The 27,010-nt window shown below is 42.0% G+C and overlaps 1 protein-coding gene across 3 annotated transcripts in view; it reads right to left on the minus strand.

Annotated features, from left to right (window-relative positions):
- The window catches only part of arid4b (AT-rich interaction domain 4B), a 154,971-nt gene that overhangs the window by 43,959 nt on the left and 84,002 nt on the right, over positions 1–27,010 (minus strand). For all 3 annotated transcript variants that reach the window (XM_072251029.1, XM_072251028.1, XM_072251030.1), the window contains 8 exons: positions 26,325–26,401; positions 25,382–25,512; positions 22,762–22,834; positions 21,560–21,654; positions 16,573–16,670; positions 13,427–13,682; positions 9,163–9,335; positions 1,465–1,710 (listed from right to left, as the gene is read on the minus strand). In XM_072251029.1, the coding sequence (XP_072107130.1) occupies positions 1,465–1,710; positions 9,163–9,335; positions 13,427–13,682; positions 16,573–16,670; positions 21,560–21,654; positions 22,762–22,834; positions 25,382–25,512; positions 26,325–26,401 (1,149 nt within the window). The remainder of the gene's footprint in view (positions 1–1,464; positions 1,711–9,162; positions 9,336–13,426; positions 13,683–16,572; positions 16,671–21,559; positions 21,655–22,761; positions 22,835–25,381; positions 25,513–26,324; positions 26,402–27,010) is intronic.

A 27,010-nucleotide genomic window follows, 5' to 3' on the forward strand; every position in this document is an offset into this window, starting at 1 on the left:
GGCCATCCTCAGGTTGGAGGAGCAGCATCTCATATCACGTCGGGGTAGCCTACAACTTGACGGCACTAACATTGATTTTGCTAACTTCTGCTAATTCCTCCCCCATTTATCTTAACTTGTTTTCCCACTCTTCATTCTGGTTTCCCTCGCACCCATTCTCTTCTCCTCACCTGCCCATTACCTACCTCTGGTGCCCCTCCTTCTTCCCTTTCTCCCATGACCCACTGTCCTCTCCTAATAGATTCCTTCTTTTCTAATATTTTACTTTTTCCACCTTGCACCTCCCATCCCACCCATCCACCTTCCTCACCTGGTCTCACCTGTCCATCTGGTCTCTTTCCCTCCCCCCACCTTCTTATTCTGACTTCTACCCCGTTCCTTTCCAGTCCTGAATGGTCTCAGCCCAAAACACTGACTGTTTATTCCCTGCTGAGTTCCTGCAGCATTTTGCATGTGTTGCTGAAGATTTCCAGCATCTGCTGAACCCTTTAAGTCAAATAAGTAATGCTTCTGTGGTACGCAGTTTCCTTGCCTCCTTTGTTGAGTATAAGCACCCCAGTTAAAGCAAGACCACTTGAACATTAAGCCAATAGCAGTGGAAAGTGTGGGGTAAATACAATTGAAAAATTAGGTAAATTTCTCTAAGTTATTGCACTGATGCTTCGAGTACCGGAATCAAAACCTAAAGTGCAACCGCACCAACTACCTGAAGGGGTGGTAAAATATTCCAACAGAGGTCAAATCACTATGTCTGCAGAAAATGCAAGTCCTACACAAATTCCAAAGCACTATAGGAAATCAACAAAATAGAAGGATAGCTTCTGAAAGCATTCAACTCTGGTCGACTCATTATAGTAAGGATATAAAGGCTGTGGAGAGGGTGAGAGAAGATTTAATGGATTATAGACATCTTACGAGAAAACATCAAGTGAGCAAGGGCTTTTCTCTTTAGAGCAAAGGAGGATGAGAAGAGACAAAGGTGTATAAGATGATAAGAGACATAGATAGAGTAGACAGCCAGCTGCTTTTCCCCAGGATAGCAATGGCTAATATGAGAGGACACAATTTTAAGGTGATTAGAGTAAAGTATAGGGAGGATGTCAGTGATAGGTCAGTTTGTTGTTCTTTTCTTTTCTTTTTTTTTTACACAGCAAGTGATACGTGCATGAAATGTGTTGCCTGAGGCCATGGTAGAGGCAGAAACTAGATTCTTAGATGGCACATGGATGATGGAAAAATAGAGGGCGACATGTGAGGGAAGAGATAAGACTAATTTTGGAGTAAGTTAAAAGGACAGCACAATGTGGGCTGAATGGCCTGTACTGTGCTGAACTGTTCTATGTTCTTATAACATGACTATTAGAGAAGAGAGGGAAGATAAGTGATCAATTTAATGGAAAAATTTAAATTTGCATTGACCTTTCCCTTTAACAACTCTGTATGTGATTTATACATCTAACTCACCTCACGTTCCAGCCACAGTAGTGCACTAGGTAGAGGACCATTCCACCTTCCACGTCACAATCTTTAATGCTGGCGTCATAGAGCTTCTGGTTCCTCCCTCGGCCATACCTCACTTGGACTTTCATTCCTGGTGGGTAGCACTCAAATTCTTCCTCTTCATCTTCCCTCTCTTCACCATCATCACCAACGTCCTCCTCTTCATCTTCCTCATCCTCTTCATCCTCATCCTCTTTACTGCTTTCATCTCTAACCCCAGACAAATGAAAAACATGCATGTTTTTGAAACAATAATAACCACTAACTCCCTTTTTGCATTCAGAATGGTCACTGTGATGTGATACACTGCAATATTATCATCACTTCTCATTCCAAAAGGCTGCTAACACTGAGAAGCAACACTGGGCTTCCTTTCATAGTAATTATGGCACAGAATAGTCAGTGGGAACTTGTGTCCAGACGATAAGCAACTAATGACCATTGTTGTGCCACTTAAAAATTCATTTCAGAGTGCAATTTGCTGGAAGTAATTTAATGCAATGTTTTTTTTTTAAAATACATAAGAAGAGTCCACATTTCCTAAGCTTAAATACATTCGGTGGCCAGATTATTAGGTACACCTGCTCATTAATGCAAATATCTAATCAGCCAATCATGTGACTGCAACTTGAATCACAAAGGCAGGCAGACATGGTCAAGAGGGTCAGTTTTTGTTCACATTAAACATCAGAATCGGGAAAAATGTGATCTAAGTGACTTTCATAATTTGATGTGGCCACTGAGTGTAGTTGCCAGATGGGGCATTTTGAATATCTTAGAAGCTGCTGATCTCCTGGAATTTTCCTGCACAACAGTCTCTAGCGTTTACAGAAAATGGTGCGAAAAACAAAAAAAAAATTCAGTGAGCGGCAGCTCTGTGGGCGAAAATGCCTCGTTAATGAGAGAGGTCAGAGGAGAAAGGTCAGACTGGTTCAAGCTGACAGGAAAGCAATAGTAACTCCAAATAATCACGCATTTCAACCGTGGTGTGCTGAAGAGCATCTCTGAACATACAACACATCGAACCTTGAAGTAGATGGGCAACGGCAGCAGAAGACCTCACTGGGTTCCACTCCTGTACTACTGAAGTGGCCACTGAGTATGAGTGTACACTGACAAAATGGGCCTGATAAAGCACATTCAAATCTTTGCCCCTGAACCATAAGCATTACAAGTCCTACTAACCCTCGCCTATAAAGTCCAGCAACAAAGTCCTACATTTATGCTTCATTTTCTGATTTGCCCTATTTTAGACATCTTGTCGGTACAGTGATTTTGGAAAAAATTTCAGTTGGTGTCACTCGTCCACAGGCAGATGTAACTTAAATCTATTCAGAACAACCACCTGATAATAAATTACTGGGAAACGTGGATTTTTGTGTTTCCATGGAAACACCATAAAGACAAATAATTTTGCCATCCTTTATAGTTTTGTGGATTAGTTACTGAAATACAGACATCATCCTCTCAAGTAACTGTTCCAAAGATTTATTTCTGGATTAGTTTTCTCCTCAGGACCTCAGCAGTCAGCTTTGTGGAAGCCCTCATTCTTGGCTGTATGCACTCCCTACTTTACAGTCCTGTAAAGGCTCTCGCGAGTATACAAGGAACACTGCAGAAATGCAAGTTGTACACTGCAATAAGCATTCCACAGGGAGTTTAAAACGAGCTTCTGATTAAAGTAATCTTCCAGATAATTAGAACAAAGCCTTGTTTGCACTTTAATTGACTGACAGTTATGAAGTAAGTATGTTGCCTTAAGCTAAAATAAATTTTATCAAGCCAGTCTACAGATTTGGCTCACTCAAAGCCAGCTCAATAAGAGTTGGAATGAACATGGCAGTGAGTTTTATGCTAAAGTTAAAAAAAAATCCACTGCAGATGACTATGGTATCTTTGCACTCCATCTTACCCTGCTGCCCACATCACTCTGAATTGCTAGTTATCTAACTATCACCAAGGGCCCTGATCTGCTCAACGTATCACTGACATATATACAGAAAGGTCCCAGAAGAGGGCCAGTAACATCATGAAGGATCCCTCACTGCTCATGGACTGTTTGTCCCACTCCCATCAGGGAGGAGGCTACGTAACATCCATGCCAGGACCTCCAGAGTCAAAAACATTTACATTCCCCCAAGCATTAAGGCTGAACAACACCTTCAGCCACTAACTCAAATTTCCACAACCCCCACCACCACTATTTTATCATTTCCTGTCAGTCACCTTATGTACAAACACTCTTGTGCCTCGCGTCACTTTATGGACGTACAGACAATACTGGAAATCACTTTAAACAATTTGCAAGTTAAATCTGAATGAGAACCAAACCTATTTTAATTTCACTAACTCCGTTGCTGCTTTTACAGTCTTTGGTACATCATGTATCCCTGTTAATTTGACTCAGATTCCCACTGCTGATTTTCCTGCCTTTGTTATTAATGATTTCTTCGCCAGTATTCCCATCACCATTTCTGAGTGTGTATTTCACCTATCAAACTCCAAATTCATGGTTCCATTAACAAAATGTAGTTCTCTATTATTGCAATGCCACCCCACATTCACACAGACTGCAGACACTTGAATGATCTCCCTTATAAACTGAGTGCAAACTGGCCTCCATGGCCTCCTCTCAGGTGGGAGGAGCAACACCTCTTATTCATCTGAGTAGCCTCCAACTGGATGGCATTATGGCAAGTTCTAATGTCCAGCAATTTCTCCACCCTCCACCTTTTCTTCTGTTCCCATTCTGGCTCCCCCTCACCCCTTCTCTTCTCCTAACCCCTCCATCACCTCCTACCTCCCTCTGGTTCTTCTCCTTCCCTTTCTCCCACAGTCCACTCTCTTTTCCTGTCAGATTCCTTCTTCAGCATTTTTTATCTTTTCCCACACATGACCTTCCAGCTTCTCATTTCATCCAACCCTCCTCCACTTTCCCCCTCACCTGGTTTCAACTATCACCAGCCTACTTGTAGATGTTGGATACCTAGCATCTGCAGGAAATGATTGCGTTTAACTGAAAGTTAGTCTCGGGACATAGGCAGGTAAACCCACTCCTTTCCCCCTCTCTCCACCCTCCTCTCATGCCTTGACACTCACTCGGTCATTACTTTTCTTCATTACACCTCTCTCTCTGTACTGCATTTTAAGGTACTTTTAGCCTATCCTCCTTGCTTCGCACCCTGCATACCAGGGATGCTTCTTTCCCTGTTCTTCCCACTGCTTCCACACTGCCCAATAACCATTATATTTTATGTCTAAGCAATTTTGACAAAAGTAATTTTTAATTAAGCCTGATTTGGATTGAGTTTATTATTCATAGGAAAGGGACATTTTCAAAGGTGGGGGAAAAAAGGGGAGGTACAGACTACAGAAATTTAACATACTGGGGACTAAGAAATGTCTTTTGGAAGGAGCCTTCCAAAATGGGAAGGTTAAATAGTTAAATGTATTGAAACATCAGTTGTGCTTCCTTTCAGTACCTATCCCGGCAACACAGCACTTCACTGAACATTCATTGAATAAAACCACTCAGGCATAGCAGTTAGTGTGACTCTATTATAGTTCAGGGCACCTGAGTTCGGAGTTCAATTCTGGTGTCCTCTGTAAGAAAGTTTTTAATATCCTTCCTGTATGTGCATGGGTTTCCTCCCAAAGTCCAAACATATGCTGGTTAGTAGCCTAATTGGTTATTGTAAATTGCCCTGTGATTAGTCCAGGATTAAACGCAAACACGAGGAAATCTGCAGATGCTGGAAATTCAAGCAACACACACAAAAAATGCTGATGAACGCAGCAGGCCAGGCAGCATCTCTAGGAAGAAGTACAGTCGATGTTTCGGGCTGAGACCAACTGAAAGAAGAGCTAGTAAGAGATTTGAAAGTGGGAGAGGGAGGGGGAGATCCGAAATGATAGGAGAAGACAGGAGGGGGAGGGATGGAGCTAAGAGCTGGAAAGTTAATTGGCAAAAGGGATACAAGGCTGGAGAAGGGAAAGGATCATGGGACGGGAGGCCTAGGGAGAAAGAAAGGGGGAAGAAAGCCCAGAGGATGGGCAAGGAGTATAGTGAGAGAGAGGGAGAGAGAGAGGGAGAGAGAGGGAGAGAGAGGGAGGGGGAGGGAGGGGGAGGGAGGGGGAGGGAGGGGGAGGGAGGGGGAGGGAGGGGGAGGGAGGGGGAGGGAGGGGGAGGGAGGGGGAGGGAGGGGGAGGGAGGGGGAGGGAGGGGGAGGGAGGGGGAGGGAGGGGGAGGGAGGGGGAGGGAGGGGGAGGGAGAGGGAGGGAGAGGGAGGGAGAGGGAGAGAGAGGGAGAGAGAGGGAGAGAGAGGGAGAGAGAGGGAGAGAGGGAGAGAGAGGGAGAGAGAGGGAGAGAGAGGGAGAGAGAGGGAGAGAGAGGGAGAGAGAGGGAGAGAGGGAGGGAGGGAGGGAGAGAGGGAGGGAGGGAGGGAGGGAGGGAGAGAGGGAGAGAGGGAGGGAGGGAGGGAGGGAGAGAAGAGAGAGAGAGAGAGAGAGAGAGAGAGAGAGAGAGAGAGAGAGAGAAAATAAATAAATAAATAAATAAACAGATGGGGTACAAGGGGGAAGTGGGGCATTAGCAGAAGTTTGAGAAGTCAATGTTCCTGCCATCAGGTTGGGGGCTACCCAGACGAAATACAAGGTGTTGTTCCTCCAACCTGAGTGTGGCTTCATCTTAACAGTAGAGGAGGCCGTGGATAGACATATCAGAATGGGAATGGGACATGGAATTAAAATGTGTGGCCACTGGGAGATCCTGCTTTCTCTGGCGGACAGAGCATAGGTGTTCAGCAAAACGGTCTCCCAGTCTGCGTCGGGTCTCGCCAATATATAGAAGACTGCATCAGGAGCACCAGACACAGTATATCACCCCAGCCGACTTACAGGATTAAACGGATGGGTTGTTGGGTGACGTCTCTGGGTGGTTAGGAGGGTCTATTCCGTGCAATATCTCTAAATAAATAAATAAAAGGAAAATCTACATGCAGAAAATATGGAGGATGATCCACTGGTGTCAATTGAAAGGGTGTGAGAAAGACTTCTGAAAGCAGCAACTGTTGTGTCTGGAGGAGATGTAAATAGACATCAGAGAAGAATAATGAAAATATTTTGTTAATATGAAATACAGAACACTGCAATGGCTCGGAACCAAGTGTAAAGGAAAATGCTATGAAAACCCACTCTCTACATTCTTACTTCTCAGATTTATTCATTTTCCAAAGCCGTGGCTCCTTTACTACCATAGTTGAGATGGCTATCAGCCAAGTCCACTTTATTTCCTGCACTCCAACTCTCTCTCCGTATAGCTGAAGGATAAGGTTTCCCTAGTAATCACCTTGCAGCCAACCAGTGGATCATCCTCCATATTTTCTGCTGCCTTCATCAAGGATGCCACAACTAAACACACCTTGCCCCCTCCTCCTGTCACCTCTTGGCATTCTGAAGCGACCTCTCGTTACCTTTACTTATTCTCAGATCTCCACCAACATCCACCCCTCACACGGTTTCCTATGTAACTACAGAAATTACGAAGCTTGTACTTTTGTCTCATTAATATCTGAGGATCCAAATACTCTTTCCAAGTGAAACAACCATTTACTTCCTTCTCTTTCAATTCCATTTGGCCTCCTTTATGCAGTTTAATCTAGAACAGAGAATCTAAACTCATGTTGGGTGGTAATCGATCTTCCAGTTAACTGTAACTTTAATTCTCCGCCACACACCCATTCTGATTGCTCTGCAGCCCATCTGAGTGCAGTCCATCTAGTCCAGGTGATTTGTCAACTTTCAGACCTTTCAGCTTACCAAGCACCTTCTCCTTAATAACCGTGATTACACTCACCTGCTCTCTGCCACCCTCGAATTTCTGGCATATTGTTGGTATCTTCCACAGTGATGAGCAATGCAGAATGTTTACAAGTTTGTCTGCCATTACTATCTTTCCAGGGTCATTTTCCAGCAGTCTGATATCCACTGTCACCTCTCTTACATACACTTCATATATTTAAAAATAACGTTTGGCACCCTCTTTTATATTATAGGCTAGCTTTCCTTTCTATTTCATCTGTTCTTTCCTTATTACTTGCATAGTTGCCATCTATTTGTTTTTACAAGCTTCCCAATCCTCCAGTTCCCACAAATTCTTGCTATATTACATGCCCCCTCTTTTGCTTTTATGCTGTCGTTGACTTCCCTCGGCAGCCATGGTGTTATCCTTGTTTTAGAATACTACTTCTTTGGGATGTATCTATCCTGTGCCTTCCGAATTGCTCCCAGAAACTCCAGCCATTGGTGTTCCATTCCAATCAACTTTAGCCAGCTCCTCTCTCATGCCTCTACAATTCCCTTTACTCCACTGTAACATTGATACATCTGATTTTAGCTTCTCCCTCTCAAACTGCAGAGTGAATTCTATCCTATTATGATCACAGCCTCCTAAGCATTCTTTCACTTTAAGCTCCCTAATTACATCTGGTTCATTACACAACAGGCAATCCAGAACTGCCTTTCTCCTTGTGGGCTCCACCCAAGCTGCTCTAAAATGCCATTTCATAGGAATTCCACAAATTTCTTCTCTTGGTATCCAACACAAACCTGATTTTCCCAATTTATTTGCATATTGAAATTCCCATGACTATGGTAACAATTGCCTTCCTTCAACTATTCCAACAAAGCCCAATGTAAGCTTGAGGATTGACATCTCATCTTCAAGCTGCACGGTAGTGTAGTGGTTAACGTAATGCTATTACAGCACCAGTGATTGGGTTCAATTCTGCCACTGCTTGTAAGGAGTTTGTATATTCTCCCCATGACCTTGTGGGTTTCCTCCGGGTTCTCTGAATTCCTCCCACATTCCAAAGATGTACAGATTAGTTAGGGTTAGTAAGTTGTAGGCATGCTATATTGGCATCGGAAGCATGGCTTGTGGGCTGCCTCCAGCACATCCTCAAACTATGTTTGACGTTAATGCAAACGATGCATTTCACTGTATGCTTTGAAGTTTCAATACCTATGTGACAAATAAAGCTAAACCCTTTGATCTAACTTTGTTAAAGTGCCTGGAGCCCAACAAAGAATTCAACGATATCAGATAACCAGCCTTTCCAGTTTTTGCCAGCAGTAGATAGTTCTGTGTAAGGGCGGAGATGCTAAGGGTGTTCATTGAGTCAGGCAACATCTGTATATGGAGAGGGCAGGCAGGGACAGTGGCTTTCTTTTTCTCTCCAGGGATGCTGGCTGATATGGCAGGTATTTCCAATATTTTGTGTTCTAATTTGACATTTTCACTTTTATGTGTTATCCGCCTGGTTAATTGTTACCTCATTTGAAAAGGTCCCATTATACTAATAACAAAAAAAAACACATCTTTAAGGCTGTAATGAAAGAATTACAATTAGGGAGTCTATACTTTGTCAGGCTATTCTATTCTTGCACCTTGTAGAATAATGTTTTCCTCTATGCATCAACACACCACACAACTTGCATCCCTTCCCCAAGAAAATGACACAGGACACCTTCAACAAATTTAGATGATGCGTCAACTCACAGTTTAGAAGTTAGCTGGCGTCAGACCTAATCTTCAGCACTGATTCACTAAGATAAGCAATTATACACTGCAATTCATTTTGTTTTAAACTATGGAATACTCACACATGCTTTTCTTTATCCACCGTTTTTTGTGGTTTTAATTCTTCCGTTTTACATCTTTGATCGTCTTTCGCGTTGTAGATTTGATTGCTTTTCCCTTCCTCACTTTCTTCAGTTTTCACTTTGCTGCTTTCTGGTGCCTGTGCAGTACAGTCTGGTAGGTGTCGTTTTCTTGTCTGAGAGAACAAAACAGCTCAGTTACTAAGAAGCAAAGGTGATGCCTGTTCTATGTTCATGTGGTTTTCGAGGGAAGTGGAAGCGAGGCGACAGTGGGTGGAAGGATGGAGTAAGAGATAAGGGGACCGACCTGCTCTCAGTTGTGGGATGGAGCCGGGTCCATAAGATTATAAGACATAGGAACAGAATTAGGCCATTCAGCCCATCATGTCTTCACCGCTATTCCTTCATGGAAGATTTATTTTCCCCTCAAGCCCATTCTCCAGCCTTCTCCCTGTAACCTTTGACACCCTTACTAATCAAGAACCTATTAACCGCTGCTTTAAACGTACCTAATGACTCAGCCTCCACAGCTGTCATGCCAATGAATCCCACAGATTCATCACCCTCTGGTTAAAAAAACTCCCTCTCATCTCTGCTCTAAAAGTATGTCAACCCAACATTACTCATCAAAAGCATTAGAATAGACCCAGAATTACTGGTACCAAGTCACTGATTGACTGATAAGTTGGTGATACCGGATACAGTACTTTGTTAGAATAATTAAAGCCACCTCACTAGTATTTCTAGTACCTGATGGATTTATAAACAGTGAACACTAGAGATCCTGCAGATGAGGCCACTCTCAGGCTGGAGGAGCAACACCTCATCTTCTGCCTGAGTAGCCTCCAATCTGACAGCATGAACATTACTTTCCCTCTTCTTCCATTCCCCACTCTGGCTCCCCTCTTACCTCTTCTCTTCTCCTCACCTGTCTAACACTTGCCCCTGTGACCCTACTCCTTCTCTTTCTCCATGGTCTACTCTCCTCACTTATCAAATTTCTCCTATTTCTGCCCTTTACCTTTTCCACCGTTCACCTCCCTGCTTCTTACTTCATCCCTCTCCCCCTCACCTGGTCTCACCTTGTTATCCTCTAGATTATAATTCTCCCCTCCCACCAACCTTATTTTGGCTCCTCCAGCTTCCTTTCCAGTCCTAATGAAGGGTCCCAGCCCAAAACGCTGACTGTTTATTCCCCTCCATCAATGCTGCCTAACCTGCTGAGTTCCTCCAGTATTTTGTCTGTGTTATAAATAGTAACTCTGTTTCATCTTTCAGAAAGAGGTCACATTCTCGAGTTGCTAATCAAATTTTGTTGCCTTCTCACATGTATTATGGACATAGTCTAAACACATTCAATGGAACTGTCAGCAACAGTGGGCAAATTCAAGACATACAAAGATTCAAAGACATATTTATTATCACAGAATTATACACCTTGAAATCTGTCTGATTTTAGGCAGTCACAAAGTAACCCAATTAAAAAAAGACCAAAAATCATTGCAGAGAGAGAGAGAGAGAAAAGCATCGTGCCAACAGCATCCTGAACCAGCCTGAGTCCTGGATCCATTCACAGAGCAGGCTCAGAGCATGGGTCTCCAGTTCATCACACCAGTGACGGAGACATGCACAGCAGCCATATCAGTTCATACCCTTGGTGCTGTGGTGAAAGGAATGAATATTCACGGGAAAGCGAGCGAAATCAGCCCATCCCTCACCTCTGTACTCGACACTTGGACTTCCAGTCTGTCTGCAGAGACGTTTAAATTGTCCAAGCACCAAGTAGTGCCACACTCCAGGACCTGAATTTTGATATGCCTGGGCCGCTCCGCCTGAAGCCGTTCTTGATCTCACCAAATTGGCTCGGTGCTTGGAGTAATCCAACCTCACACCTGGGTTAGGTGGATGGACATCAAAACTCTTCCACATCAACTCCTCTCCAAATTGTTCACTCCATCTCCGACAGCAATATGAACTCTGTCTGCTTTCCTGGCTCGAACATGAACATGCCTCAGAATACCCCAACACAGCTCATCCCTGAACCAGCCTCGCCTCCGCCTGCCTCCTCACTGTGTGCATGATAACTCACCACAAATTGCTTCATGAAAGATCTTATAAGGAACATTTTTAGTCGAATCTCTCGCCTTATGATTTACCAGTAAGTTGTTGCACATCTTTGGTAGGGCCACCTTAACCTGGAAATTTTAAGACCCTCAGGTGAAGGCCATACTGGAGGTAAGATTCCAGACAATGAGTTATAGGACCCTGCAGGAGGCTATTCAGCCCATTGTACCTGTACTTGGTATCAGTTGCTGTCTATTACAATAAGAAAGTCATGCATCTCTACCACACATTTCATATCTTCACAACATATTTTAAAGTGCGTATAAATTGTACGCATGACCTTTCTGAAGGTAAAAGAAACAGCCATACAAGATAGGGCTGGCATTTTACCCATTTTAACCAGCAGAATTTTACCCAGGTCACTGGCTCTGTAATAGTTTTACACTAATCATAGTGTAACATAGTGATTAGTGTAAAACTATTACAGAGCCAGTGACCTGGGTAAGATTCTGCTGCTGTCTGCAGAGAGTTTGCACGCTCTCCTTGTGACTGTGTGCGTTTCCTCCCACATTCCAAAGACACCTGGGTTAGCAGCTTATTGGTCACATGGGTGGGGCGGGCTCACTGGGCCAGAAGGGCCCGTTATCCTACTATATCTCTAAATTTAAAAAAATTAAAAACTGAAATAATGCAATCTGCAAATCTGATTTTGTGTTCAGTTGATAGTACTGCTTAAGGGACAAATGTTCAGCAGGGCAGTTAGAAGAATGCCCAAACTCTTCAAAATAGTATCCCGAGTTCTTTTATAGCGCATGGATGAAGAGGTGGCCTTAATTCAGCTTTTTTCCTAAGGAATGACACCCCCATTAGTGGATGACTCATTCAGACAATTCTTCTCAAGTATCTGGAATGAGGACTCCGGTAAGGCTGGCACTATGCGGTAGGACAGCTACATGTGTGTAATGGATATTTTAGGCAAGACGGATGTGGCTTGGTTTGATGATCTACATAGTTAACTAAAGCCTGTTACAACTCGGAAAACAGTGCTTGCAGATGGCATATATCCACTATGATATACAGTATATTACATCCAGCAAATAATCACATTCCACCCTGCTCATGGACTGTTTGTCAACTCTCATCAGGAGGAGGCTATGTAGCATCCATGCCAGGACGACCAGACTCAAAAACCTCCACCCACAAACCCACCCCACTCATCCCCACCACAACTACTTTATCATTACTTGTCAAAGTCATGTTATGTGCAAACACCCCTCTATGTACTCAATGACTTGGCCTTCACAGCCATACACAATAGTGAATTGCACAGATTCACCATCCTCTATCTCAAGAATTTCCTCCTCATCTCTGTTTTAAGGAGGTAGTTCTTATATTCGGAGGCTGTGCCCCCTGGTCCTACACTCCCACACACCGGATGTCCGAACATGCCTTGGTTCAAAGTGATCCAACTGCGGAACTAAGTGAAGAAACTGCTAGGCCCTGTTCTCTTCTGTGTTGGATGTAGCTTCCCCATATTTACTCAATCAAGATCATTTGGGATTCTGAATATTCGTCAAATTGCCTCTCAACATCCAATGTTGAAGCAATAATCCACTTTCTCTAATCAAGGTGCCGAGACTGCACCTGGACATCCAGTAAAGGGATTGTGCTGAAAATTGTTCTTCCTACAACTGGGGGCAGCTCAACAAGCCAAGGCCAAAGTAACTAAACAACAACTGTCTAATGAGCTTAAAGCAGCAGCTTGAACTTCAAGTGCAAGTTCAATTGTCATTCAACAGTGGACATGTATACAACAAACCAAAACAACATTGCTGAGACCAAGGTGCACAACACAGTACATATATCATGTATGGCACATCATATTAAAGCAATAATTTAAAAAAATAAAAAAGTTGACACATAAGTGCATATACAACATATAATGAAATAAACAACAGTACTTCTACTACTGGCGGTGTCATAAAAAATGTGTCCTGGGTGGTAGCAGGGTGTTTAGAAGTCTCCCATTCTAGGGGAAGAACTTGTTATCCTGTGTACTTTCTGCCTGACTGTAGGAGGTCAAAGACATTGCGGGACCTCTGACATGAGATATTTGAAGGGTCCCAGTTACTTTATCCACTCCCTGCAACAATCCACAAATGCCAGTCAACAATTAAAGTAATTAAGTATTTTCAGGACTTACCCTGAGAGATTTGGTTTCCTGAGCCTTCAGTACTTCACCCTGCACAACAGTGTTGCTGTCATTCTCATTTTCACCCTCAGTTTCAGCTACATGTGATGTAATGTTAGTAACCTTTTCCTTTTCATCTTTGTGATCAAGATCATCAAGACCCTTTTCACATTCTTTCTTCTGCTTTGCTGCTTTAAGGTCTCCATGGAGCGACGTTGGGAATTGAATGTTGGCTGACTTGCAATAGTCCTCAAAGCCACACAGGTATCTGGGGGAAAGAACCATTTCAGACTCTTAATCACCAATCCAGTATCAGTTCAACAGCCTCCTTCTTTGCTGTATTTTTATTTGGAGCTACAGCACAATAACAGGCCTCCAAGCCCAAAATGCCTGCACACATGTGACCAATTAACCTACTAACCTGTACGTCTTTAGAATGTGGGAGGAAACCAGAGCATCCGGAGAAAATCCATAAGATCACGGGGGGAATGTACAAACTCATTACAGACAACGCCAGGAATTGATCCTGGGTCGGAAGCACTGTAATATCATTATGCTGACTGTTACATTATGTATTTCTACCTCACTTGGCTCAACCAGCAAGTGGGAGGGTAAATTTAGCATGAATAATTTGAAGGTATACTTCATAGACAAACACTGAAAGAGCATGCTGAAAATTGGCCAAAGTGCCAAAAATCTTGTAGCATACCCAACTTCTGCTTTAGGTTGGCTGGTGAATGCAAAGGCAAAAGTGAACAAAATCACTGAGCCAAACAGGATCACCACTTCCACCGCTGTATGCACTACCCACCCCACCCACCCTGCTCATCGACTGTTTGTTTCACTCCCACCACAGAGGAGGCAATGCAGCATCCACGCCAGGACCACCAGTTACTTTCCCCAAGGAGCAAGGCTGATCAGCACCTCCACATCCAAAGTAAATTTTCAAAGCACATATTTGTCACCATATACAACCCTGAGACTGGCTTTCTTGCAGGCATACACAGTAAATCCAAGAAACATTATGGAATCAGTGAAAGATCTCATCCAACAGGGCAGAAAACAAACTGCAAATACAAAAGGGAAAAAAAGCAATAATGATAAATAAATAAGCAATAAATATCAAGAACATGAGATGAAGAGTCCTTGAAAGTGAGTCTACAGGTTGAAGGCGCAGTTCAGTAATGAGGAGAGTGAAGTTAAGTGAAGTTATCCCCTCTGGTTCATGAACCTGATGGTTGAGGGGTAGTAACTGATGCTGAACTTGTTGGGTGGGTCCTGAGGCTGTTGTACCTTCTTCCTGATGGCAGCAGCAAGAAGAAGAGAGCATGGCCTGAATGTTGGGGGTCCTTTATGATGGATGCTGCTTTCCTGAGACAGCACTGTGTAAATGTACTCAAAGGTAGGGAGGGCTTTACCCGTGACAGACTGGGTAATATCTACTACTTTTTGTAGGATTTTCCATTCAATGGTATTGGTGTTTCCATACCAGGCTGTGATGTAACCAGTCGATATAATTTTCACCACACATCTATAGAAACCAACAAACACTCCCCTCCACACCACTACTTTATCATTTCCTGTCAGCGTCACCTTATGTACAAACATTCCTGTGCCTAGTGTCACTTTATGAAGATATATGTATACAAACTATTTTATGTATTTATACTTGTTGTGTTTTTGTATTATTGTGTTCTTTATCTATTGTAATTTCTTTGTTCAGCATTGGATGTGGAGTAACAATTATTTTGTTCTCCTTTACACTTGTGTACTAGAAATGACATTAACCAATCTTGAATCTTGAATGCAGACACAAGATTAGTACAGATAGGCATGATGATTGGCATACATTAGATGGGCTGAAAGGCTGATTTCCATGCTGTACAACTCTACATCTTTCCAGGGCCTCATTATGGACCTGCTATTTAAGGGGAGGCACAGTGTTTTAAAGCAGGAACAGACGAGCAAAAGACCTTGGTTTTACATATATTTAGTTGTAAGGCTCTTCAATCAGGTCTCAGCTGCTCAATGTAAACATATGTGAGTGTCAGCTGCATATTGGCTGAGACTTGGGTGACCTTGGTTCTGGCAAACAGCAAGGAACCCATTGCAACTGTTGTAGTCTGTTTGTCTGCTTTCTTGAAAATGATACGCTGTAGTATAGAGACATATACAGTATGTACTTTGATGATGCATTTACTTTGACTTTGAAATTTCCCATTCAAAATTTTGCAATGAGGCTTCAACTCAGATGCCTAAAGCTCAAAGATCAGGTTATCCACGGATGACATCGTCAATGCATGGAAGTTCATCACTTTACAAATACCTAACTGCACAGGGCGGAGCTTAGTCACAATGGCGCTAAGTGGCAACTCCTTCGCTTGCATCTTCGGAAACAGCTCTATTTCCATCTTTAATATCTCTTTTTCCTCTTCAGCGTTCTTTTGAAGGTACTGACCTGGAGTTACACACTGACTTCGGTTCTCTGCAGGAACGGGACCCACTCTCGGGGTTTCACAACTGGCCGTTATTCAACATGCCAAGGACACGGCGTAAGAGCTTAGCTTGCCTGTGGAGGTTCGATATTTTGTGGCTCTGGAGATGGGGGGGGGGGGTGGAATCAGAGTTCGATGTCCCAGCAGGAGATCAGTATGTCGTGGAAGTCGGAAGATCTCTGGCTGTGTGCCCAGAGACCTGGGATCTTTGGATACAGAGCTCGGAAAAAATGACGCAATGGACTTTTAATATCGTAAACCAGCGAGTTGTTTATTATATGTCTCCCCTCTCGCTGTGAAATGGAGACACCTCTTTCTCCCTTATTTGGGGGGGGAGAGAGCCTGTGGTATGCTGAATACCAGGTGAATGAGTAGTCTTGGGGTACTGCAAGTCTGTGTCTTTGCTGTTGCTTTGCTGCATACTTCAGTGTTTGGTTGTGGGCGCCAATGCTTTTTTTTGCTGGTGGGGGGGAGGGGGGATTGTTGCTTGCTGCTGCTTATGAGCGGGAGTGAGGGGAGCGGGGGGGGCGACTTTGGGGTTCTAACATTTAACTGTCATTTAAATGTACCTGTCAAACATTGAAAACACTGTACTTTATAGCAAAATAAAGTCTTAGTCTATGTTTCTATGTCCAACAAATTATATTTAAATAATGGACTTACTTCCTGTATGCACATTTGACATTGTAACCTGCAGCAGAGTTCATCACAGGGATTCCAAGGTCCTGATAGACCTGCTTCCACACAGCACCACTTTCAATCTATGGGGGAAAAATAACATCAGTAAATGAGTAACGTCACATTGAAACAGAAAGAAAAATCTGGCCAGTGTGTAATGTAGTTCAAAAGCCAACTAAGTTAAACGTACTGCTACTCACCTAACCAAAAGAAACACTCAGTAGGTTGAATGCAGTATACACAGACAGAAAGTCCACGACTGAAGTTGGACATTTCATTATACATTTACTTCACTTATTCCTGTCAGTTACAGAATCAGGGAAGGCTGGAGATTTGTAATAGGACAGAAGGCAAGAGAGATCAAATGCCAAATAGATGATGGCCAAAACATAAGGGAGTAATAAGGGGACAAAGACAAAATGCTGGAGGAACTGAGCAAGTCAGGCAGCATCTATGAGGGGAATAAACAGTCGATGATTCAGCCTGAGACCCTACATCGAGATGAGAAAAGAAGGGGGCAGAAGCCAGAATAAGACAGTAAGGAGAGAACAAGTAATAATAGGATTTTTTTTTAAATAAAGAGATTCTGAGGAAGTGTAAGCAATTATAGCAATGATGCGGCTACTAAAGGCACTTTCAGCCTGGGAATAAGGAGAAAGAGCTTGTACAGAGACACCTAGAGCTGCACAAGTCTACAAACTATGCACCAGTCACGATCTCCTTCAGTCATACAGTCTCTCCTCCACTCCAGATACCAGCCTCACCTGTTCCTCCACCCCCACTGGTGATAGTTCACATATTCTCTATCACTCAGCACAATCCGGCTGAGAGAAAGTGTAAGTGCTGTTGAAGATCAATATTTGTTGAACTGAACCTGAAGCTCATGAGACTGTGAAGTATCTAAGAGGTGAAATGCTTGTCCTCAAGTTTGTATGAAATATCAATGGAACAACATGGGCAGCCTAGGACAAAGTCAAAGTGGGAGCTATGCTAAGAATTAAGATCATAAGTAATAAGTAGTTTAAGGCCAAGTTTGAAATTGAATATAGATGTTAAGCAAAATGACAACCCAATTTGTATTTAGCTTCAGTAGCACAGAGGAGACCACATCCTGAACAGCAAATAGCTTAATGAAAAGAGCATTCTAACGGTGGGGAGGGATTAGTAGTTTGATGCAAGTTAAAGAGAATGCATAGCTACAGTGGCCTTTAAGGTACATGTTCGTGGCCAAAGGCAGTGAACAAGCAACTGCAGATATTAAGTTCAAAATTCAAAGTACATATATGTCACCATGTACACAACCCTGATATTTATTTTCTTGCGGTAAATACAAGAAACACAATTAAATCAATCTAAGACTAAACCCAACAGGACAGACAAACAAACAATGTGCAAAAGACAACAGACTGTGCAAATACAAAAAAAAAGAAAAGAAACGAAATAAAATGAGGATATGACATAAAGAGTCCTTGAAAGCGAGTCCATATGTCGTGGGAACCTGTCAGTGATGGGGCGAGTGAAGTTATCCTCTTTGGTTCAAGAGTCTGACAGTTGAGAGGTAATGAGTGTTCCTGAACCTGGTGGTGTGGTTCCTGAAGATCCTGTACTTCCTTCCTGATGGCAGCAGCGAGAAGAGAGCATGGGGTGGATGGAAGGGGCCTTTGATGATGGATGCTGCTTTTCTGCAACAGCACTCTGTGTAGATGTGCTCAGTGACGGAGAGGGCTTTATCTGTGATGGACTGGGCCACATTACCTTTTGTACGATTTTCCATACAAGGGCGTTGGTGTTTCCATACAAGGTGGTGATGCAACTGGTCAATATACTCTACATCACAAATCTATCGAAGTTAGACAAAGTTTTAGATGACATACCGAATCTTTGCTAACTCTAAGAAAGACTGGACCCTTGCTCTTTTTTTAGTGATTAGACAGACAGAGAATTCCCATCATATCAATTCTCCCTTTTCTATGAATTCTTGGGTCACATATCACAGTGCTTGTCTGAGGAAACCAAAGTACTTAGAGGACATCCACACATTCAAGGGGACAACCTAGAAGCTCCTTACAAGCAGTGTGGGAATTGAACCCCGATCATGATAACTGGTGCTGCAAAGCATTATGCTAACCGTTACACTACCGTATCGCCCTAGTGCAATCAGTTCAAAGGATGAAGTAGGCAAGAAGTCATCAGCTACATTCATTTAGCTTTTACTTTGAACAAGATGAAGTGGGGAAAAACTGGATGGCTGTTTTGAAATGAGATGTGTGGGCGGGGGGGGGTTCAGTCTTAGAGACAAAATGATCAAGTGATTTAGCAGAAGCAAGCAACCACATGTCTCGATTAAAAAGCCAATAAAGCATATTAATCTGGGTGTACCCACTGGACATCTCTTAGCAGCTGATTGGCCGTGATAAAGGCTTTCCTTTAACCCATGCAAACAAAAGGGAGGAAAGACTCCACTCTTCTCAGCTGATGTTATTCTCAAGAATTTGTACAATACTTCATCTTTCCCCACTAAGCCTCATTCAATTGTTGCCATTATTTCATTGGAACAATTACAGTTGCCAGATTCTGATAACCATTAAACTTTCCAAAACAATTATCTTTTGAAGGTAGAGTGAGTGATGAACCACTGCACCCAGGCAATGGACACAAGATTCCATAAAACTAGCACAACCCTTGAGAGGCACAGACTCCAATATCCCCTTCCAGATGTTGTTAAAACTACGATACCTATAAGTTAGAATAACACAGTCCATAGAGGGATAACCAAAAATAAAGCATTATGGGTACTTAATAAGGGATGACCAAATCCTAGAGGTAAGTTTTAAAGAGGGAGTTTGAAAGAAATAAATGGTTTTACAGAAAGATTTCCAGATTGTGAGGCCAAGGAAAAACCACTGGCCAAGGCTGGAAGGCAAAAGGGACCAGAGGAATCAATAAATCAGGGGGACAAAGAGAGGTGGCTACAGAAATAGGGAAAGCAAAGTCATTTAAGAATTTAAATCTCCCATCACCAGGGGTAAGTCTCATCTCATTACTACCATCAGGGAGGAGGTACCGGAGCCCAAAGACACATACTCAACATTTTAGGAACAGCACCATCAAATTTTTGAATGGACAATGAACCCATGTGCAATACCATTCTGTTTTTTCTTTTCTTTTTAGCTCTTTTTGCACTACTTTAAGTATTTATTTCTTATTGCAATTTAGAGTGTTTTAAAATTATACTATGCATTACAATGTACTGTTGCTGCAAAACATCAGATTTCACAACTTATGCCAGTGATATTAAACCTGATTCTGATTCTAAAATACAGAATAAAAAAATTTTGGGACCAAAATAATCTAGCTCGTCAAGGGAAGTGTGATGTCTGAGAATTGCTTGTGGAATAGATCCATGGATAATAGCAGAACAACTGAAGCCTGTATCAGATAAAAAGTGGGTGGCTGACGGGAGCACACTATTTGGAAATGACAAGAGTAATCGGGCAATTTAACAAACAGTAGCAAACAATGCCCAATAATCCATACAAAGCATTCTTTAAAACATCTATATGGATTACGAGCCTTCTCTCATTCTACGATGGATACAAACCCGATTTTATAAATACATCCGAAAATGGACTTTATAGTCACAAAGTACTACAGCACAGAAACAAGCCCTTTGACCCATTTAGTCTGTGTCAAACTATTATTCTGCCTAGTCCCATAGACCTGCACCTGGACCATAGCCCTCCATACCGCTCCTGTGTATGTACCTATTCAATTTCTCGTAAGTTTATATCATTATAATAGCAATGAGGTATTGGTGGTAAAAATTCCAAGTCACATTTTTCCTTGTATCACTCATGAGTAGCATTTAAAACACTTGCCAACTGTGAAATTCCATAAGGAAAGATCAAACAACTGAGCCTTTTGCAAGTATTATACACACCTACTGAGACAGGCCCTGAAAGTAAGGCACTTTGCTAACTTGCAATCTCAGTTAACAAAACGGTAGATTGAAAGGAAGTGGAAGTTCTCTGATCCAATAAAATTCCAGCCTTAATAAAGCACCTAGCACTGTTTACTAATTGGAACAGCTGCAAAACATCACACTAAAACACATGAAGCTTTTCCAGAAAGCTCATCAGTTAGTCAGAAACATAATATCTCCAAGCTAAGCAATGCAGGTAAGTGCTGAATGACTTGTTTGCACCTGCATAAGTTAAGTAGGAACGTTTTTGCTGTCAATCTCCTGTACCAGACAAGTTCAATTAGATTTCCAATGAAAATAAAACCATAAGACCAAAAGGCATTGGAGCAGAACCAGGCCAGTTGACCCACTGAGTCTGTTCTGTCATTCCAACATGGCTGATTTATTATCCCTCTCAACTCCATTCTCCCGCCTTCTCCCCATAACCTTTGACATCCTTACAAATCAAGTAACCTATCAATCTCCACTTTAAATATACCCAGTGATTGGCCTCCATGGCCATCTGCGGCAATTAATTCCATAGATTCTCCACCCTCTGGTTAAAGAAATTCCTCCTCATCTCTGCTCTTAAGGGATTCTGCACATTATTTTCTATTAAACATAAAGCATAGCAGTTATTGTAATACTTTACAGTGCCAGTGATCACCACTTGGGCTCAATTCCCACCACTGTCTGTAAGGAGTTTGAATATTCTTCCTGTGACCGTGTGGACTTCCTCCAGGTGCTCTGGTTTCTTCCCACATTCCAAACAGGTATGCTTTAGGGTTAGTAAGTTGTGGGCAAGCTACGTTGACACCAGAAGCAACAGTGACACTTGTGGCCTGTCCTCAGCATACATGCAGGCTGTGTTGGTTGTTGATACAAACCAGGCATTTCACTGTACGTTTCGATAAACGTGACAAATAAAGCTAATTTTTAAAATATTCGTAGCTTGCTTTCCTTTTAATGAGTTCTTAAAGACATTTTTCTATTTCTATACTAAATACTCACATTATCAAATCCTCCCAGTTCATGAACAAGTCGATATAGCTTGAATAAATTCAAATCCCTGTATCCGAGAACAGGGCGTTTGTTGATTGGAGTACCTGTGAGTAAATAAGGTAGAACACTACAAAAAACTGTTTTCAATAAGCATCGACAACTGTCAATGAATATTGACAGCAAGCTCATCTCATGAATCTCACAATTATATGGAACAAAAACCTGTCAGAATTGAGCCTCACAGTAAAGCCAAACTAAAGTTTTAATACAAATACTGCAATTTAATTATGGTCTAAAACTTCGGAATCAGGACTCTTGTCAATTTGCCTCTTGGAATCAGAATCAGGTTTAATAACACTGATGTACAACAAATTTCATGACGTAATGTAAGTCAGTGAAATTAAACCTGATTTTGATTCTGAGAGGCAAATAGACAAGAGTTCTCATTCCAAAATATCACACCATAGTAAAGCTTCAGCTTGCCCTCAATGTGAGACTGGATGTAGGCTGAAGCTTGCTTTAAAAAATAAAGGGCTGATCAGTAAAAAGAATTGATACATCACAAGTATTCAACGTCACCCAGATTTATCATAACCAAAACTAACATAACCATTAAAATTGTCTCACTAAAAGTAAACCCCATGTAGGTGATATTAGTCATAGTTAAGCACAGTTAAGACTCTTTGACCCATCTAGTCTGTAATGTAATGAAATTCTGCCTAGTCCCATCAATTTGCATCTGGGCTATAGCCCTCCCATCCATGTACCTATCCAAATTTCTCCAAAATGTTGAAATCGAACCTGCATCCACCACTTCCACTGGCAGCTTGTTCCACATGCTCTCATCACCCTCAGAGGGAAGAACTTCCCCCTCATGATCCCCTTCAAGATTTCATCTTTCACTCTTAACCTATGACTTCTAGTTCTAGTCTCATCCAACCTCAATGGAAATAGCCTGCTTGCATCTACCCTATCCTTATTCCTCATAATTTTATATACCGCTATCAAATCTCCCCTCATTCTCCTGTGCTCCAGGGAATACAGTCTTAATCTATTAAACCTTTCCTTATAGCTTCGGTCTTCACGTCTCAGCAACATCCTACACTCTTTCAATCTCAACAATGTTCTGACAGCATCATTAACAATTTACTAGATGATCACAGGTTATGTCTTAAAAAGTTTTTAAAAAGTGCCAGGACAAGTCCACTCACCTCGATCCTCCATGAACTTGTACAGTTGTTGCAAGAAATTCTCCCGTTCCTCTGGAAAAGGCTCCACCTCTTCCTAAATATTTGGTGTTGCGGCAGGAAATGATGGGCAAGGCACAGGGGATAGAGTGAGAAAAATACATAAAAATTTGTTTTTTAAATTATAAAAATATAAACTGCTGAGAGCAAAAACTAAACAAAAAATTTCAAGGCAGGAGTTGCATCAGGGTACTTGACACATACAGACAATAAAGGGGATGTGGAGAATAAAAATGGAATTGTAGGGAAGTTATAAAGGTAACAGAACTTTTTTTTTCCCCACCAGGCCTCTGGTCACTAAGCTTGAGCCAGCTGATGGCCTAAGTAGACTTGCTTATTCTGCTAACAACTAGCTCAAGAACAGTAAAACAATCGGAAGGAACAACTATGATTATTCACCCCCTTTATAATGCTGCATAATAAACACAATTTGCTTTTTTTTGATCATTTGAATTCTTCATCAATGAAAGGATATAGATTATTTTGGGCTCTTGAGTACTTAGGATAGATAGATAGATAGATACTTTATTAGATCCCAAAGGAAATTGCAGCGTCACAGTAACATTACAAGTGCACAGATATAGGAATATTAGAAGTAGAAAGAATGAAAAAATAAGTTACCACGTCTAACAGTGGGGGTCATCACTTCCCTGGCTCATTATAGATCCTAATGGCCAAGGGTAAGAATGACCTCATACAGCGCTCTTTGGCGCAGCAAGTTGTCTTAGTCTATTACTAAAAGTGCTCCTCTGTTCAGCCAAGGTGGCATGCAGAGGATGAGAAACATTGTCCATTGTTCGTAAGTTCAGTGGCTGTGAAAAAAAAAAATCAACCTGCATGATAGTATTGGGTATCTTTGCTTTAATACTCTAGTCCTCTCAAAATGAATGCCAACATTACATTTGTCATCCCTACCATTGACTCACCCTGGAAAGTTAATCTTTAAGGAATCCTGCCCTAGAACTTGCAAGTCCCTTTGCACCCCTGTTTTCTGATTCACTCCCCTTTTAGAAAATAGTCTATGCTTTTATTCCTTCTATCAAAGTGCATGACCATACACTTCCCTCCAGTGTATTCCATCTGCCACTTCTTTACACATTCTCCTAATGTGTCCAAGTCCTTCTGCAGACTCCCTGCTTCCTCAACATTACTTGCCCCTCCATCTATCTCAATATTGTCTGCAAACCTGGCCACAAAGCCATCAATTCTGTCATCCAAATCATTGACGTATAACATGAAAAGTAGTCCCATCACCCATCCCTGAGAAACATCACCAGTCACTGGCAGCCAACCAGAAAAAGCCCCCTTTATTCCTGCTCTTTGCCTTCTGCCAGTCAGCCAATCTTCTATCCACGCTAATATCTTTCCTGTAATATCATGGGCTCTTCTCTTGTTTAGCAGCCTCATTTGTGGCACCTTGTTAAAGGTCTTCTGAAAATCCAAGTAAACAACATCCACTAACTCTTCCACTTAAGGAAACCATGCTGACTTTGGCCTATTTTATCATGTGCGCCCAAGTATCCTGAAATCTCATCCTTACATTAAACCAAGAGTGAAAGCAATGCCTTCTGAAAGTAACACGGTCTGCTTTTGTGCATAATCCAGCATCAAAGGTCAAATTTGCAGCAAATTAACTAACTGCCCACTGTGCTCAAAAGATCCATTGATTCAGACATCATGAGCTTTCTTTTACTCATTTCATTAAACCGTGTTAGCAATACAGATCCTCCCCAGTTACGGCATGGCTCCTTGACCAAAAACTGTTCGTAAGCTGGTGAGGACCTGTGTCTTTTTATTTTTTCTTCCTCATTGACTTGTATGACTCCCGTCACTCTGCTGATGTAGCTATGCTCTTCATCTAATCACAAAGACATTACATCAATTGCAGCAAGAAATATGAAAAGAAGTAATGCAAACAGAGAGCAAAAGGTGAGGTAGTGTTCGTGGACCATTCAAAACTCTGATGACAGAGAGGAAGGAGATATTCCCAAAATGTTAAGTGTTAGGTAAAAGGCACCGAGAGTTTAGGTTTAATCACTTAATGCTTTGACAGTCTGGGAAGTGCAATGGAAATTAAGCTGAATAGATGTTATCTGAGAAAAAACTTGCAAATAAAAACAAAAACAAAAATTATTCAAAGTTCTAAGTACACTTGTTATCAAAGTAGATATATGTCACATATACAACCTTAAAATTTATTTTCTTGCAGGCATTCACAGCAGAACAAAGAAATGTAACAGAGTCAATGAAAAGCTATTCACAAAGACTGAAAAACATCAATATGCAAAAGATGAACTGTGCAAATGAATATAAGAAAAAAAATCACAATAATTAAGTAAGTAAATAATACTAAGAACATGACATGTAGAGTCCTTGAAATTGAGTCCATAGGTTGTGGAATCCGTTCGAAGTTGAGGTGAGCAATATTATTCATGCTGGTTGAGGAGCCTGATGGTTGAGGGGTAACAACTGTCCCTGAACCTGGTAATGTGGGAATTGAGACTCCTGTACCTCCTTCCCAATGGCAGCAATGAGAAGAGGACACATTATTTGATTAGTCCCCTTTCTAAAACAATTTACTCACCTCCTCCTCACTGCTCTCCTCTTCATCATCACATTCCTCTTCATCACTGCTTGAACTCTCTTCCTTCAACTCAGTCTTCCAGTTGTGCGGAATGGTTCCGCTCTTCAAGAATTCTAGAGCCTGGTCCAAAGCTGAAAACCACACTCAAATACTCATGACTATGTTTTTAAAGTTGATTCTTTTTTTTGCAAAAATTAGTTACAGTGAAGTAACATCCTTTGGTGTTGGTTGGATTTTGGGGTGCATTGGCACAAGGGTGCAGAAAATACATTTAATATTACATGTTTGTGCAGAGGAGATTTACCAGGATGCTGCCTGGATTAGAGAGCATACCTTATGATGAAAGGTTGAGCGAATTAGGGTTTTTATCTTTGGCGAGGAGGAGGATGAGAGGTGACTTGATAAAGGTGAACAAGATGATAAGAGGAATAGATTGAGTGGACAGCCAGAGACATTTTCCCAGGGACAAAACAGTTAATACCGGGGGAATAATTTTAAGGTGATTGGTGGGGGGGGGGGGGGGGCAGAGGTTGTGATTACGTGGAACGCTCTGCCGGGGTGGTGGTCGTGAAGATACATAGAGGCATTTAATCTTAAACAGGCACATGGATGAAAGAAAAATGAAGAGCTTTGAAGGAGGGAAGGTTTAGATTGACCCCGGAGTAGGTTAAAAGCTTGACACAACATCGTGGGCTGAAGGGCCTGTACTGTGTTCTGTTTTTCAGGAGGGGGATGGAGTAAACAAAGAGGGAATAGTGATGAGATCCAGACCAAGGGGGTAGGATGAATAATTCAAGTGACAATATGCTGCAGAGGCTGGAAGGTGAAGGAAGCTTAACCAATCAATTCCAATGGACTAACCAAATCTCGTTCCTGCAGCAGAACATGAACTTGCCCGTTTTCTGTCTATTGGTTTGGCATGATAACACAACATTTTTATTACCTTCCTTCATAGCTGCATCATATTTTGAGGCCATCTCACTGTCAAATTCTGCAATGTCCTTCCTGGGCACAGCCACTCTAGGTAACAAATCAGACACAGAATTAAGGTCAAAGGAGCAGAAACAGCGATAAGAAATGGCTTGAGTGCAACATAAATACTTCCATGGGCCAAGAATTTGTCTCCATGCAGTGAATTTACATAATTCTTTGGAAGTGCATTCTAAATGGAATCAGCACAATAGTGCAACAGTTAGGTAACATCTTATAGTGCTAGCTGTAAGCTCAGGGTTCAAATCCTGCCACTGTCTGTAACCTACATTATTCACATGACCACATGAGTTTTTTCCCAGGTGCTCCAGTTTTCTTCCACAATCCAAAGACGTACAGGTTAGGGTTAGCAAGTTGTGGGCATGCTTTGTTGGCAGCACATGTACTTGCCTGTGGCTGCACAACGCAATAAGAGGAACTGCTGCGGGCTATTCTTGCAGAAATGCCGCTTCAAGATAACTTCGATACACTGTCAATCTATAGGCCATGATGCTCAGGGAACTGGGCTACATCATCCTTTTAGTAATTACGTTTTTCTGCTATCATAATTATATGTTCTATATGTGCTGTGTACTGTTGGTTCAAGTTTTGCACCTTAGCCCCAGAGGTTTCACTTGGCTGTATACATGTGTATGGTAG

This window comes from Mobula birostris, chromosome 2 (genome assembly GCF_030028105.1).
Source record: "Mobula birostris isolate sMobBir1 chromosome 2, sMobBir1.hap1, whole genome shotgun sequence".
NCBI lineage: Eukaryota > Metazoa > Chordata > Chondrichthyes > Myliobatiformes > Myliobatidae > Mobula > Mobula birostris.